Source organism: Rhipicephalus microplus, chromosome 9 (assembly GCF_043290135.1).
Source record: "Rhipicephalus microplus isolate Deutch F79 chromosome 9, USDA_Rmic, whole genome shotgun sequence".
Lineage (NCBI taxonomy): Eukaryota > Metazoa > Arthropoda > Arachnida > Ixodida > Ixodidae > Rhipicephalus > Rhipicephalus microplus.
Genome location: NC_134708.1, coordinates 38,471,433 through 38,488,132, shown reverse-complemented (window position 1 = coordinate 38,488,132; position 16,700 = coordinate 38,471,433). Strand labels below are relative to the sequence as shown.

The 16,700-nt window shown below is 46.5% G+C and overlaps 1 protein-coding gene across 1 annotated transcript; it reads left to right on the top strand.

Annotated features, from left to right (window-relative positions):
• The first annotated feature begins 1,117 nt into the window (after positions 1-1,117).
• On the top strand, positions 1,118-15,207 carry LOC119163710 (uncharacterized). Its single transcript, XM_037415774.2, has 2 exons — positions 1,118-1,381; positions 11,002-15,207. Exons 1-2 carry the CDS (start codon positions 1,323-1,325, stop codon positions 13,844-13,846), a joined length of 2,904 nt encoding a protein of 967 aa, XP_037271671.2. The 5' UTR covers positions 1,118-1,322; the 3' UTR covers positions 13,847-15,207.
• Positions 15,208-16,700: the final 1,493 nt, after the last annotated feature.

Genomic DNA, 16,700 nt, shown 5'->3' with positions numbered 1-16,700 from the left:
CACCAAATCAGGGAGTACAAGGTGATATGGAATGGACATCATTTCAGGGCAGGGAAGCTAGCAGCAAGACAAAATTTAAAAAGCGATTAAGGAAAATGGGGGAGGAGCGTTGGGCTAGGAAGGTTTTCAGTTACTTGTACATGAAGAATGTCAATACAAAATGGAGGAAGCGAACCAGGAAATTGACTGGTAAATACTTAGAAAACAGCAGGTGGCCAAACCAAAAAGAACTATCGGTTAAGGAGAAAGTGAAGGAAACGGAGACTGACATGTGGAGAATTGGCATGATTAAGAAGTCCGCACTAGAGATATATCGAACTTTTAAGCAGGAAATTGCCAAGGAAAGGATCTATGATAATACTCGGGGTAGTTCTCTACTGTTTGAGGCCAGGACGGAAGTATTGCGAACCAAGACATATCGGGCCAAATAGGAAGGGGTAGACACGCTATGCAGAGCGTGTGCAGAGAAAGAAGAAACTGCCGAACACTTGATAAGGTTCTGTAAAGGGCTTCACCCTATAGTTCAGGATGATGGCGCAGATCGAGTTTTTCAAAGCACTGGGGTTTAGGGACAGGGAGGGAAAAATAGACTTTAAGCGGGTAGACTTAACTAGAAGGAGGTTATCTGATTGGTGGCTAAAGTCAAGGCACGAGTGAAAAGTAAACCATTCACTGCAAAGTACGAATCCTCAACCTCACTATTTAAAGTCGCTAAGTGTTACGGCTAGGCGGCGTTAGCCGCCGCCCGATCTAAAGGGTACAGCCACGACGATAGTTATAGCGCGAGCACAAAACGACGACACAAAGACAAGAAGGACACAAAAGACGCGTATTTTATGTTTGCCCTTTCGTGTCCTTCTTGTCTCTGTGCCGTTGTTTTGTTCTCGCGCTATAACTATCGTCATGCCATACCAACTAGCCCAAGCTGCCACACTTCAAAGGTACAGCCACATCCATCCATTCATTCATCCATCCTAATGGGTACAGACACGGAGGAAGGAAAAGGTTCCTTCCTCCGTGGGTACAGAGGTGTTCTGTGGTACAGCCATATCAGTCCATCCATCCATTCTTCGCATCTGGTTTTTGTGGCCGTAGCCATAGCCTCCTATATTTTTTTATAGAGGAGGCTATGCCGTAGCCATGGAGGAAGGAAATATGGCCGTAGCAGCCGTAGCGTCTGTGGTGAGGCTGTCAGCCGCCTTGTTGTAGAAATAATGGCGCTGTCTCCACCTGTTCTCATGGAAGTAGGCGCCCAGTTGCCGCTTGTAGACGTGCTGGAAGTGTTTTAGACAGCTGAACCGATCGTTCATTTGACGCCGAGAATGTCGAATGCCGGCAGCGTTGCATCTCGAGGACGCGGTCGTGGCAGAGGCCGCGTTAGGTATGTTTGCCCTTTTATTATTTTTTTAATCTCTCGCAATGGTTGTGGGGTAGGCGTGTGTGTATGTCATGTGTGGCCGCTTGAAAATGGAACACAGCGATCTCGTGCGGCTCTGCAATTTCCGTCATACGAGGGATCACGCAAGTGATTTGCTAGCCAAAACGGAGGCGACACTAGCAATGACACAGGTAGTTGCGGCCTTTCTACGAGAGGTACGGCACCGTAGTAATGCATTAAACAAAATGAGTGACCTGTTGTATCGTGCGTCGGATACGACGCACCTAGATCACGAGGACGGGCGCCCGAAGCGCGGGCCGAGAAGGATGAGAAAGTAGGGGTTTTTAGCAAGCCATAGAAACACGTCACGGAAATGCCGCACGGTTCCTTTCTGTTTGCGCGTACAATGGTCGTGCATGCGCGCTCGTAAGCCGTTTCCGTGGTTTCGCCTTTCCGTAGCTTGCTAAAAACCTCTAGTGACTCACTGAAGACCCTGGCGGAAACGGGCGGAAACTGAGTCGGGTGGAAGCATGGCTAATGTATACATTTGTACAACTCTTTCTGTGGAGTCAGAGAAACGGTCTCAAAATCGCAACCGAAACCCCGACACCACATCACCCCCCCCCCCCCCCCCCCCCTTGAATACATAGTGATGTCACTTCCGCCGTCGTTGTCGCCCTCTCCCGCCATGCGTGAGTACCTCCCTGGGTACCTACGGCAGTTCGCATGCTGCAGCGCGGTTTGTTGGGGGGCTTGTCATTTGTTGCTGTGTAGGATGTTGAAAGAGAAACATTGTGTTTTTTTGTTGTCGTACTTTAACAAGCTCATCGGATCAGGAAGTCCTTGTTTGTTCACTCGAAACAAGACCAGAAAATTAAGGTGTGCGACACTTATACCAGCCACCGCTTACACCAGCTGCCCACCACGACCTACGAGGGCCTAGTATCCCGCTTTCACTACGAACACTACAAATTGCATGGCGCAAGAACAAGTGAAAGCCCAAAGTCTCTCGAGCCGCAATTTTAAGAGTGGATGAGCGGAGCGCAGCAGCTCCCATAGAAAACGAGTCGTGCAGAGCTAGGCAAGTTTACAAGAGATATAATATTAATATATTGCTGCGGCCCACGCCACCAAAATAGCAGCCCCCCCCCCCCCCCCCAAGTATTTTAAACAGTGCTGATGTTGAGCATTTGTGGAAACAGCCGAGAAAAATATTATGCGAGGCCGATAGAGACTTCGCGTGGTGCGTGCCGCAGTAACGCGGTCATCACTTTTTTTTTCGCGTATGTTTGACATCTTTTTCATCTTCTGTTTTACTTTTTTTTGTAGGCTAATGTACAGTGGAGTCCCTGAAAATGATCGAGACCGTGTTAGGGAATCAATTGACCAATTTTTCAAAATCCTGATTCCCCCCAACTCGAACCCATCGGCTATACTTCAAAGTGAAGTAATATTGTTTCGCATTCATTTTCACAGTTTGTTTCAATGCAATACCTGAATTTACGCGATCGCCATCGCAATTTTAGCCACCTTCCTGACACGCTGATTTAGCACGCAGTGGTCGCGGACAAGTTTGTATGTACAGTATCTTGGTAAGCTATTTCTGTTTGCAGGTAAGTGCTTGGCTATAGCACTTACCCGGAATGAAGTTGCACCTGAAGACGCAAACAATCACCCAGTTTCTGCAAGTAGTTTTTTTTTTTGTTAATCCGCGCCAGCCAAACATGCCGGTACTTTTAGGAAAATTGGAATGTGCGTTCTCAATGTTAGGTAATAACTTAGGCGAAAAAACACCCCGAAGCTCTGCTCCCTCTTCGGGGACTACTAAATCAACTTGCCTCACTAGCAGTCCTCAAACTTGCATCGTGAGGCAAAACTAAACGGGCGCAAGCACGAGGAGACAACACTGCAGCGGTAGGCGACGGAGTCGGTAGGTACCCGGGCATGTCGGTGGCACATTTCGGGAGTGACGAAGGGGCGCTGCATGACGCATGTGCACGCTATGTATAGAAAAGCATGCGGAGGTAACACGTAACACAAGCAAAATGTAACACACTGCACGTATCACAATGAAGAATAAGAATGTACAGCAGGCACACTGACACACCAAAGCAAGGCACACAAAAGAAAGGCACATTGCCAAGTGCATCACCACACAAAGAAAGGCACATTGAAAATTGCACCACCACATCATCCCCTCCCCCAAGAGAGGATGTCCGCATAGTCACCGTCATGTTTCAGTCTCCGGCGTCTGGGCCTGTAGTGATGCCGTTTCTATGCAAGCAGGTGGAATTGTAGCAGCCCTAGATGTGCCGGCGGGGTAGAAGCGCGAACGCGGAGGAAGCGTCTTCCCCTGGTCTCTGCAGTGCATTGTCGGTACTGTCGGGGCCAAAATTCAGTCATGAAGGTCAGGTACAGCAGGGGCATGTTAGGCTTCACAGACGCCTTACTGCAAGCGGGCACAGTGGAGGCTGGCACAGCATGTGAATGTGCATCCGAAGCATGAAAAGCAGTGGCACTCTTCAATTGCAGCAAAAGTATGCACCATAGTAAGCATGACGACTGTAGCAGGAACATCACGAGGAAGCGCTGTCCGTACATGAGTAGGTGCAGAATGGGTCGTAGCAACAGATCCGAACTGAGCAGGCATCACCGGAGCAGGAGCATTCTTTCCCGGCAGGTCCGGCATGATGCTCTAATAAACAGGCATGTCCTTGTGTGATGCAATAGGAGCAGATGCAGTTGGGACGCTGGCCTGTGGAGCATGGATGGTGGTAACATGCCCAGTCTAAGCAGATGTCGTTGGCGTACAAAAAATGGCCTTTCGGCCCAATTTGTCAGCAGGTGCATCCCTTGTGGAACGGCAGACACTTCCGTAATTTCTTCTCCTTCCGCAATGCACACAAGTCCAGGGCCATGCAGGGCAAGCGGCAGCACCGGCCCAGTGCTGTGACGAACCGCAGTGGGAGCACGCTCCTACGCGAGCTGACGGCGAGACTGGAGAAACAAAGTTGGACGCGTCAATAGCCAAGGGAGCAGTCACTGTCGGAGAGCAGATGGCACCGGCTTGTGAAACAGCTGGAGAAGGAGGAACGCTCCGAAAGGTGGGAGGAACGTCGCCAAGAGGTGTCGGACGCGAAGAAATAGCGTCGCTTGGAAGGGCAGCCAGTTGTTGTAATGTGCAGTTGACGCGCTCCTCTTCTTCGACAAACTTTTCTCCGCAGATTCAGGGACGCGATTCCTTCTATAATTTGGTCGAACGCCAGCACGTTGGTACTTGCACCAAAATTGCAAAGTCGAGCAAGCCGTTAAGTTTTTGATTTTATGAGTCATCGCTTGGACAGCAGTGGAATTAGCCCCCTTCCTGACAAAGTGCAAGCAATCGTCGAGTTCCCCAAGTCTACATCAATAACCAAGCTGCGCCAGTTTCTAGGGTTTGTAAATTTCTACCGCCGATTTATTAGGAACTGTGCTACGCTGTTGGAGCTCCTCGACAATTTGCTCTGTGGCAAACCCTCTGAAACTACACTACCATGGAACATCGCGGTGGAAGAAGCATTCAACTCCATCAAGAACGCTTTGGCTGAAGCCACACTGCTGACGCACCGCAATCCCAGTTACCCCTTGGCGCTCATCACGGATGCATCCTGTTCTGCACTTGGGGCCGTACTCCAGCAAAAAGTGAATGAACAGTGGCAGCCCCTTGCCTTTTTCTCAAAGCGCATGACCTTTGCCCACAGAAACTACACCGTTTTCGGCCGTGAGTTGCTCGCCATATTTCTCGCCGTGCGCCATTTTCCACACCTACTTGAAGGCCGCTCTTTTACAATTTTCACTGATCACAAACCTCTCAACTATTCAATCGGCCGATCTGACTCACTGTACACACCGCGCGAGGTGCTCCAACTCGCCTTCATCTCGGGAGTTTTCAACTGATATACACTTATCAGCGGTGTTGACAACGCTCCAGCTGACGCACTCAGTGCCGTGGATGCTATCACCCGCAGTCGATCTCAAATCTCCACCTCAACATCCTTTTCATTCAAACTCCAGGATCTGGCTGCAGCCCAATCAAAAGACACTGAGTTTGAACACTTAAACTGAGAATTGTTCGTCGCACCAGCTTCCTCTCTAAGGGGGAGCAATTTGTAGCGACGCGGCCACCACCGCGCACCCCCGCGGTCATAAAAACCCTGTGGGGCAGCATTCTAAGCAACGTGCTGCTCTCCTCTCTGTTACTCCTTCGCATCTTTCACTCTTGCCACTTCCGGCGCACCACGTGTATGTGCTCTATTTTCGACACTCTAGTTGACAGAATAAAGTAGACTTTGTTATTGAAAAAACGTCTCCGTCTCGTACAACCTGGCTCTACAGGCTTTTGTGTGGTCCGGTCTCGCCTCTCGTTCTCTTATACTCCTGTCACACGGCACGTGTATTGTCATTCGCAGCGAATGACATTCATAACCAACGTCATTGCAATCTTGCGTTCTGTGTCTACACGGCCATGTGAAATGACATTCGTCATTTTATTGACCGGCTACTATGATGCCAAAAAGTTTTTCAAAAATTGTCCGGCTGGTTCAAAATATACTGCGACGCAATAAAACAGCATCAGTAGAAAAAAGAATCCTCCTACACGTCCAAAATAAGACTAGCTTAAAGCCGCTTACAACTTGCAGTCGGCAATATTAGGAACCGTGACAGCATTCATGAATTTGTGATCGTTATAAATAGTGATCAGTGCAAAGAAGCATTATTTGCTCTCCAGCTACTGCGAATGAAGCATGAGAACCGACTGAAGTGCCTCAAGCTTGCCATGGAAAAAATATCACAGATGACGAGGTATTGAGCTGCGCCTACACGTTGATTCGTTTACTTTAGCTGCTCTTTGGGCTTCGACTTTGTCGAGGATTAACAGAGAATTGTGGTGCTTCCCAAGAAAAGATAATTGCTTTGAAAATACTCTTCCTAAACTCGTGTCCCACACTTGCGTCTGTGTTCTTTTACTAGCGAGTCCAATGCGGCAATGCTGCAACACAACAGCAAGCGTTTGCAAACATGGCCGACAGGAGGCGTCATAGCATCCATTCGGAGTCTAGGAAAAAGAGTATAGCGGCACAAATTGCTTCCACTATTCCTTTGTGCGTTGAAAAGTTACTGAAAAGTTAACAACAATCTTTAATAAACATCTGAACATCATTTACACTTGCTTTAAGGTGTCGATTTTGTAATGTCTTGTCAAGTTCCTGTTGACGAGTTTACACATGGCACGCTTCCATGAGTTCAGTGAATATATTGAACGGGCAAATGTCATTAGGTGTGAATGTCATTCATTATGTCTGCGCAGTAGCAAGAAAAATTATATTAACACCCAATGTCATTTGCAGCGAATAACATTACAGTGCCTTGTGACAGGGGTATTATCCTGCACTGTCTAGGCCGAACGAAGCGGGCTGTGTGCAGCGCCAATGGAGAAAGATGGCCATAGCTAAGTAATCATGGCATACTCAAAGCTTTGCATGCGCGGTTGCCACTACCATGCATGTATCGTACGCATGCACAGTAGCGGCAACGCTGCTGCAAATCAACGGGAAGTATGACGCAAGCAGACATGAAGGACACCTCTTCTTTGCGGGCCCCCGTCAAGTGATGAAAATAGCGGGGTACTTCAACGACAGCAACCTTCGCGTACTCTATTCTAAAGTGTTGACAGCAGGTGCTCTGACATTTCTGCTGGCGTTGCTGAATAAAGATAAAAATCAAACGCGAGCGAGCCTGTTCCGTGTCGGCTGCGTCTTTGGTTCTGAGCGTCAACGCTGCATTGGCTCTGTAGCTGCAAAAATGATAGCATGTCCGGATCGGCGGACGAACTCTGCGATGGAGTACTCCACTCTGACGGAGGGCAACGGAAGGGGAGTCTACCAATGGTAAACACGCACTCCCGCTGGAGCAAATGGCAGAATAAAAATGAAATGCGATGTGGGTCTCCCTTCTTGTACGAGTGGGCTCGCTGGGCACAGTGATGCTATGCTATAGCAAAGTGTGAGCGCGTAATCGTCATGACCGGTGTCCGTTGGTGCACCCACAGTTGGCACCACGTTGTAAGAAAATACGGTGGTTAGCACGGATCCAGGGCTTGCGGCGCTTACGACTTCCGATCGAATTCGCCGCTTTTCCTGGAGTAGAAAAAGTTGCTCCGTTGAGTGGATCTCGCGGCGGATCTGCGTCGAATCTATAGAGGGCACTGTCAGTCTGTTAATGGTGCAGACTTCTTCCGCATGAAGCAGAAAAAGGGCTACCGGAAATACTCCGAATCTGTGAATAGGTGACACCATAGGTCCTCTAGAAGAACCGAAAACAGGCTAAAGATTAGGAAAGTTATAGCTTGTGTGTGTGTGCATGCTGATATTGCTATTGCGTTCAACTGTTAACAGGCAAAACTTAAGGGTCCTGTACTTTTTTTCTTGGCAAGATTTGATGAAATATCTGCTCTGTTACACTATTGTATTCCCCCTTTTCTTAATATTTTGATTAATATATATTTGTTTCTTTGATTTTATTCTGTGGTTATTTATTTTTAATTTTTAAAAATCCCAGAGTTATAACTGCTACTGCATGCCATCCGTCATAAAGCCGTTATTTTTCTCCAAAAAATTTAGATCCCAGCCAGGTGGCGTCGAGTTAGCTCGCACCTATTGTGGACTGAATAAAGTTTCGCTCACTCATGTCCCAGCTCTAATTTTTACAGACTCATGTCTAGGCTCACGTGTAAGCTGCATGTCTGGCCTGTAGGCCACCTGCAGACCAGCTGCGAGCAAGGAGCTTTTAGATGACCATTTACAGCGTGACCTCGTGTATAGACTTCAAACCGGCTCGTCGCTCCTTCTACGGTGGTGCACGGTCCTCGAAAATAGTGTATAGGAACCGTAGGTTTCATCAGCACCTGCCCCTTGAGTAGACAATGCAGTGGTTTTGTTTACATAAAATGAACAGCTTGTTTGGGCTCCTGACTCATTAGTCTGTACATTCTTGTCTTTGTTTTGTTTTTCCTCAGGAGTCTCTAGCATCTAGACTGTCTGTACATTCTTGTCTTTGTTTTGTTTTTCCTCAGGAGTCTCTAGCATCTAGACTGACTGATTCACACAGCTACAACATCTCAAAGCAGCACTTCGGCAATGCGGTCCACCTAACGTATAGGGCTTCTTGATAGCGTGCGGCACACAACCCTAAATCTAGCATGCAAAAAATGCCTTGACATAATGCCTCCATCTAAGTGCAGTCAGCAGGAATGTGCAGGCAACAAAAACTATCAAATAATATTATACATAGAATGGCCAGGAGGATGCAAAGCTTATTTTCCTAGTGTTATTTCATGCAGTTGTGCCCTAAATTAAGGTTGTATGTTCTCGGCGACAACTTTTCTTGATAGCATTGTGGAAGGTACAGAACCAAACTGCGTGCCTGCTGCCACGTGTAAAATAGTACATTAGTGTACTCATTGTTTTCTCATTTGTCTTGCCAAAATAAATGCTGCATTACTATCTATTAATGATGTACGCAAAGAATCTAAATGCAAAAACATTATGAATAACTGTTATCAGTGGCATTGATTGTATGAATGCAAAAAGTAAATATTAGGGACCCAGCAGGAATCGAACACAAGCATTCTGCGAGGCGTTTATAAGTGTCCTACCACAAAGCCACTCCAGGTCTCGGAACTGTTTCGAAAAACGGCCTCTGCAGGTGTAATGTTGGTGAAACATCACTTGTCACAGTGCTGCCCATCTGATTTCATGAGCATCACGTATGTGCTCCTATGATACATGAGTCCCATACGTCAGTTGTAGTTAGCACCATTCACAGAAGTTGGGCCTACATACAACTTACTACAGCTTTGCAAGCACAAGCATTGCACATCAGCTTATCGCTTTTGCTGCTGGTAATACCCATGTTGCTGTTCGCATTGTTATGAAACTGTGAACGACTGGTTATACAAAACACGTGTGTCTGTTCAGCATATGTCTGTGCATACATTTGTGTGCATCTTTAGCGTCATTTTGTAACATACAGCTCAATAAAAAAAAAATTACAACACAGTCACCGTCCCTGCGCATGCTTCGCGTAACACCGATTCCCAAAGTAGGTGGTATCTGCTGAAAATTTTTAGCGTTCATTTGAGTAGTTATTGATTGATGTTACATGATGCTTATTCATGTGAAAAGTTGTTAATGTTAGTTTAGTTATGGGACTAGTTACAGGATTTTTAGTTGCATTGCCCAGGTGACGGGATTTTAGTTTGGACTAGGGGTTGCGTAATGGTGCGTTATATTTCAGCCGTACATGTAGTTCCATAACGTTACATTATTTTAGTCAGGTTACTATTTATGTTATATTATGCGAGTTTTGTCCAGTGACTGCTCATTGCATGATTGAGTCTCAAAGCAAGCTCTCCCATCATGGTTACACTGAACAAATTCATTTATGTGCAGCGGGAGCAAAACAGATGAAGGACAAAGCTAGCGTTTGCCGCTTATTTGACTACCTCTGGCAACGGAAAACTTGGGGGTGGACAAACCTTGTGGAGATCAAAAATTCAGCCAAGAAAGAAATGTTTTCTTTATTACATTATTGAGATATACAGTTATCCCTTTTCATGTAGAGGCTCGAGATAAGTGTTAAGCATTTATGGGTCACTTATTTAGCTTGTTGGAGAAGATATGATGTATAACAGCTAGACCTTCAAGTGCTTTTGGGGCCAAAGCTCCGTATGGGCGAGCCATCTCCGTTGGCATTTTTGTGCGCCGTAGTCACTGCTGACGATGATGCTGGTGATAGAGAGCAAGCATGTTCCATACAGCACATTCTCTCTCAGCCATAACAGCCTAGCACATGCAAGGTACCATCTATATGCTATGACGATGATGATCACGGACTGGTTTGTGCAGTATATGATGTCTCAAGGTGCTTTATGTCGCATTTTGTGAGACTGGAAACAAGCAGCAACCACCAGGGGAACGAGCGTAGACCTTGTCTTTGCCAACTTCGGGCTAGATTCGATACCGCAAATCAGTAATAATGAAGGCAAAACAAAATTCACAACTTAACATACCAGTTATGACCAATAAGCATTGTATATAACTGTGCGTCGCTTGGCACTCATTTACATGTGTGAGTGGTCAATGTCACTGTTGATTTATAGTAACACTGAGCAATCCCACTGCTTTGCTCACTCATTATCATTCACTTTATGGATATGCCGTGATTATTATATACATGCACAGCCTCAACAATTACCCTTATATTTCTCTGTGCACCCGCATTTTTTTTGCCATGCATCGCTAAATATCGGCCAGAATGTCTTATGCTTGTTTTAAGGGTGTCCATGGTTGATGTGTCGTTTGTTCTTGTGGATGTGGCACAGCTTGCTATCATTTCCTCTCCCCTTCGCCTCTCATGCCACCTATGTTTTCTTGACCTGCCCTTACTATTGTCCTGTGTGTGTGTTCTCTTTTTTTGTTTTCTCATCTGTTTTTTTTTTTTTTGCGTGGTTACACGACGAACCATTATCAACTGGCCCAGCTTGTAATGTTACTGCATCTCTTATTGTTTCTTAACCTTTCCAGGCCCAGCCAGACAATAGAGGCCCCCAACAGCAGCTCTGGAGCTGTCAACACTGCCAAGCCGAATGTGGCTGTCATGGACCAGAAGGCATGCTCAGCAGCATCTTCAATGCCTACTTCTCCTCATGACAAGTCTGGGCACAGGCATTTGGATTGCAAAAATGAGGGAGGTGGTAGCGATGCCGCAACATTTGCTCTGCTCAATAAGAGGCACACCAATTTGGCCGTCAGACAACCCGAAAAGGCACCGAGTAGTCGGTGTGACAAAGCAAGTTATGTCCGAAATGCTGTTGTTAGCAACGGGAGGCCTCCACGTACGTCACATACAAACAGTTCAGCCAGTGCTTCGGCGAGCCGTGAGGACAACTTATCGGTACGCGTCAGAGATGCACCCAGGCATGCTTCTTATCAGGAACGTGATAGAAAACAGCACAGGTCAGTTGCAGGAAAACCCTGGAACAACTTCGGCTGCAGTGAAACTGACACTGCGAATGACATGCCCCCCTCTAGTAGCTGTCCAGGTGCCAAACAATTTGCGACATCCTCGAAAAGCTGGAAAAGTCGGTCTAGTAGCCACGAGGCACGACATGAACGACCTGCAGTCGTGACTGTGGCCGCTGGTGCGGGCCATCTGTATGCGCTGCATTTACACAACAACTGTCCCAATTTGCCCCCAGTAGAGGATATTGTGAAGCGCCTGCAACAAATGCAGATATTGTTTCAACGTGCAGGCCTCAATATGGAAATGCCCTGTTCGGTGACAGACACAGAGCCGTGCTGGATCCTCAACAACTTGAGAACATTCAACAGCATCCTAGTGAAGGTCGACATCGAGCTGAAAGAGGAAGAGCCCCGTAAGCTTTGTGTCTGCTCCCTCAACGAAGCAGTGGTGGCAAACTCTGACACCATCGGGCTGTTTGATGCTTGCGTCCTGTTCCACCTTCTTCTCAAGAGGCACAAGTGCATACAGACGTTGCACCTAGACAAGACGGCCGTGGCGTCCGGTTATCCCCAGATACTCTGTGATGCACTGGCCTGTAACAGGGGACTTAGGCATCTGGCCATTGCTTGTTGGGACTTCTTGCCGGGCACCGAGCGCACACTCGTTTACTCACTGTGCAAGATGCCAGCACTTGAAACTATTGGCATCTTCAAACTGTCTCTCGGGCCGAGTGCAGCGACACGCATTGGGGACATGATAGCGAGGGCAAAGTGTGTGCGGAACGTGAAGTTCCTGGAAAATGACATGTCGCCTGAGGCAGGCACAGAGCTTATGAAGGGACTGTGTCGCAACAGTAGCCTCGAGCTTATCTGGCTCGACGACAATGCGCTTGGAATTGGCGGAGCACGCTTCCTCGGTGAATACCTGGCCACATCTTCCAAGTTGCGCGATCTGTCGCTAAGCGGTGTACCGTGCTTCATTGAGGAGCAGCTCATGCTCATCGCGGAGGGGCTGAAGACCAATCGTAGCCTGGAAAAGCTGAAGATTCATGGTAGCCACATTACTCCAGCTGGTATTGACAGGCTTGCTGAAGTTCTAAAGAGCAACAGCACTCTCAAGCACCTGACAGTGTCCTCATGCAGCCTTGCCCAAGCGGAAACAAAGTCTCTCGCCATCATGCTGGAGTTCAACACTGGCCTTCTCGAAGTAGACTTAAGGGACAACCTTATCAACGACGTTGGAGCAGTGCGATTGGCTCAAGCACTGAAGTTCAACATGCACCTTGAGACTCTCAACCTTGAGGCTAACCGTATTAACTCGCAGGGAGTGGTTTCACTCGTCGAAGCTCTCGCCATTAACAAAGTTCTTAAAGAGTTGAGGCTAGGCTGCTTTGAAATGGAAGATGAAGATGATCAAAAAGCTGTCACGACAGCCCTGAATCGTACTGCCGCGCACGGCCGTGTGCGACTATGCTACGACATGCTCTCGGGAGTCTTTCAGCTCTCAGCCAGCCTTCGCATGAACGCAGACCGAATCACGTCGGTGCATCTGGACGCAAGTGTTGATGTAGATTCCGACTGCCTGAAGGACCTGTTTGTTGCACTGGCTTCAGTTCCATGCCTCCAATCTCTGTGTATAGAGTGTCAAATCAATATGGACGGTTCTGCTGCAAGGAGGTTTTCGAAGCTGCTAAGCACAACGAAGACATTGAAGCACATTCAGATCAACAGCTGCGATGCGGACAATGTGGCCCTGGAAACAGTCATGAAGGGCTTGAAAAAGAACCAGTCTGTGTTGCACATGGAGATAGAGTTCTCAGCCATCAGCAGTTCGTGCACCGACGCATTTGTGGACATGCTGAAGGGTAACAAGACGCTCACCCACTTTGGATACCTTACGACCAAGTTGTCCGAACTGTGTGTCATTGCTCGGGAGCTGCCTGCGAACCGTGTCCTGACCTCCCTCAAGATTTGGGAAGGGCCCGGGTTTAAGGACGTTATTTTCGAAATCAACGAGATCCTGCGCCGTAACATTTCCTACCTTAACCGAGCTGTCGAGTTCGCTCTGGACCCGCAGAAGTTTGGCATCCAGCGGCGTCCGGCTGAGATTTTCGAGGAGCTCTGCGACACCGAATCCTTCCAGAACCATCTGGCCAGGGTTGCCGGCCCATGCTGTGTACCCGAGGCAATGCGGAATGCCCGCCGCCACATTACCATGCACCTGTTTGCCATCACAGGGGTTTGCCAGGTACCCGTCACTTGCTGGCCTAACCCGGAAGGTGTGCGGCAAATTGACTGTCTGGACGCATTGTGTTGGCTGAACATTTTCGCGCACCTGAAAGTGACAGATATACTGTGTAGTTCAACAGAGTGTGGACAGGTTACGTCGCATGTTTCTCCTCTTTGACACGTTACCTTCATACCAATGTGTTAATGAATGAAAGCCCTCAAGGTAACGTGACAAATGGAAAAACAGGCATTCTTACTAATACACGTTTAGTTAAGTGTGTATACAAGATGTAACATACCAAAGAGGCAGATATGCACAAAAGTATGAGCTACACCCGTACCCTTCATTTACATCTTATAATTGATGCTTGTTTCTGCATTAAATGTTATCTCACAAATGATAGTTATGCTTGTAAGCTATAATATGCATTTTGAATGTTCTAATTCAAGTTCCACTCATCTTTTTAGTGCTGCCAAGCAGCATTACCACACTAGTGGTACAGATTTTACAGCTTCCATCATCAAAGTGTCTATGTTTCATCATTGTTGCCGAAATTTTCGCACGTTAGATCATCAGCTTACATTTTGCCAATATTCTTAGTATAAAGTGTCACGTCATCCTTTTTATTCACTGTGATCTGTTGCAAGTGGTGTGCACTTCTTCTTGAGGTGTTCTTGCATCCATTACATATGTGTACAGTAACTGAGAATGGTTCTTATGCATTTGTGGCTAATCAAGACATACGCCATGTAGTTGACAATAGAATTCTGCTATGTGTGAGCAGGAGCTGTGACTATTCACGAGTCATGCCGAGTGCTGTTCAAAGTCAGGCAACTAAGTGTCAGCAGCTTATTTAGTCATTAACTGAACCTTTGGCTTGTTGGTTGTAGAGATTGCATGCCTGAGTGGCATATTGTAATGCGTTTTTTTTTAATACAGTATCCAAGAATGCTTCTCATGCGGTTTCTCATGCGGTTGTACTTGCTTTAAAATGGCCGAGCCCTGCTGCACGAGGTTTCTAGTCACTTATCGGGCGCTTGTGTAATGAGAGCGCTTAATAAGCGCTTCATCCAACGCCTTCACTTTAATTGACCACTGCTTTTTTTTTATTGGATCAGCAAAGTGCAGTGTACGCATTTTGTCACGATTTGCGTTGATCTGAGACATCAGTAAATTTTTAGCGCCAAATGCTTGCATGAAGCTCTTGTGGTTGTAGACAGTCTTCAATTGCAATGTGTTGTACGCTTTATATAAGCAGCTTGGCTTTGTACGTTGTTGTGATAGTACGATTGTGTGTTTGCCTGAAGTAAACATTTTGAAAAATGTGTTTTGCCTTTTTTCAGTGCTAAGTGCATGAATGATGTGTCTGTAATATCTGCATGGTTGCTGTATTTGTGATAGTCATGACATGCGAGCAACTATTTGTATTGTCTGTCGCGGGGCTAGCACAATATATGAGCACCTCGGCTGTACTTTTTTGCTTTTGTAATCTCGTGATTACTCGCTAATGCGGTAAATAAAAGTGCACTTATCCAGCACCTTCATGGCAGTGTTTTCTTTACACAGTACCGGTTGCTGCAAAACGTATCAAAGAAATGTAATTAGCAGGGGCATCCAAAGGAGGTTGCACGGGGGGTCGGCTGCCTCCGCTGGAATCGTGGATGTTTCTTCTGCATAGTAGCTATGAGGTATACTTTGGTTAGTTCACTGAAGATCTGCATGTATCTGGAAGCGCTGGCGTCGTTTACTCTTTTTGTGCGCGTCTCAGTCTGTGCTATAAAAAAGTTATTATGCTGCGTATCCATGTGAACTGCCTTTCAAGATTGCCAACCAATGCTTTGCGCGTTAGTCCACGCTATCGACTAATCTTGCCTGCAATTTCACGTCGGTGGGAAAAGAAAAACACTCCCCTTGTGGACGCACTCGCATGCAAAATGTTTTGCCCTTAATGACTAGTAAATATTTCTTGATTTAATCATAAGTACTTTAAATGTCCTTTAAATGTCTTACACGTTAGATGGCTGACTTGAAAAGTTGACAGCACGAGATAGAATATTATCTGAAATAAATTATCTGAAGCAACTCTTGCACTCGTACAAGAGCAATCACCATAGCAAAAGCCATATATGAATTATAATGTCACTAGCTGAGTGAAAAACAGCTGAGCTATAGCTTCTTTGATAATATCACCAGAAAGATAGAAACTTGCAAAGAAGTTGGGCACAGCTGCTCTGTATAAGTACGTGCCGTAGTAGGGAGTAGCCAGCCAAGCCTCTGGGTGAAGGATAGATGGATGGATTGATATGCCTATACCCTTTAGATCGGGCCGTGGCTAACGCCACCAAGCCGTAATACTTAGTGAACCAAAAACTAGATTTATTTTTTTTACCCTCTAAATAGTGAGGTTGAGGATCGTACTTTGCAGTGAAGGGTTTAATTTTCACTCGTGCCTTGACTTTAGCCACCAATCATATAACCTCCTTCTAGTTAATTCTACCCGTTTAAAGTCTATTTTGCCCTCCCTATCTTTAAAACCCAGTGCTTTGAAAAACTCTGTGCCATCATCCTGAACTATAGGGTGAAGCCCTTTACAGAACATTATCAAGTGTTTGGCAGTTTCCTTTTCGTCTCCACATGTACTGCATACTGTGTCTACACCTTCGTATTTAGCCCAATATGTCTTGGTTTGCAATATTCCCGTCCTGGCCTCAAACAGTGGAGAACTACCCCGAGTATTATCATAGATCCTTTCCTTGACAGTTTCCTGCTTAAATGTTCAATAGATTTCTAGCGCGGACTTCTTAATCATGCCGATTCTCCACATATCAGTCTCGGCTTCCTTCACCTTCTTCTTAACCAATAATTCTTTTTGGTTTGACCCGCTGCTATTTTTTAAGTATTTACCAGTCAATTTCCTGGTTCTCTTCCTCCATGCTGTATCGACATTCTTCACATACAAGTAGAATACCTTCCTAGCCCAACGCTCTTCCCCCATTCCTCTCAATCGCTTCTCAAATTTTATCTTACTGCT

What these genes read in the sequence shown, in the direction of transcription:
- LOC119163710 (XM_037415774.2), top strand. Translation starts at nt 1,323, where the DNA reads ATGTCGAATGCCGGCAGCGTTGCATCTCGAGGACGCGGTCGTGGCAGA. An exon ending in CGTGGCAGAGGCCGCGTTAG is followed by an intron (nt 1,382 to 11,001) that starts GTATGTTTGCCC and finishes TAACCTTTCCAG; the next exon opens with GCCCAGCCAGACAATAGAGG.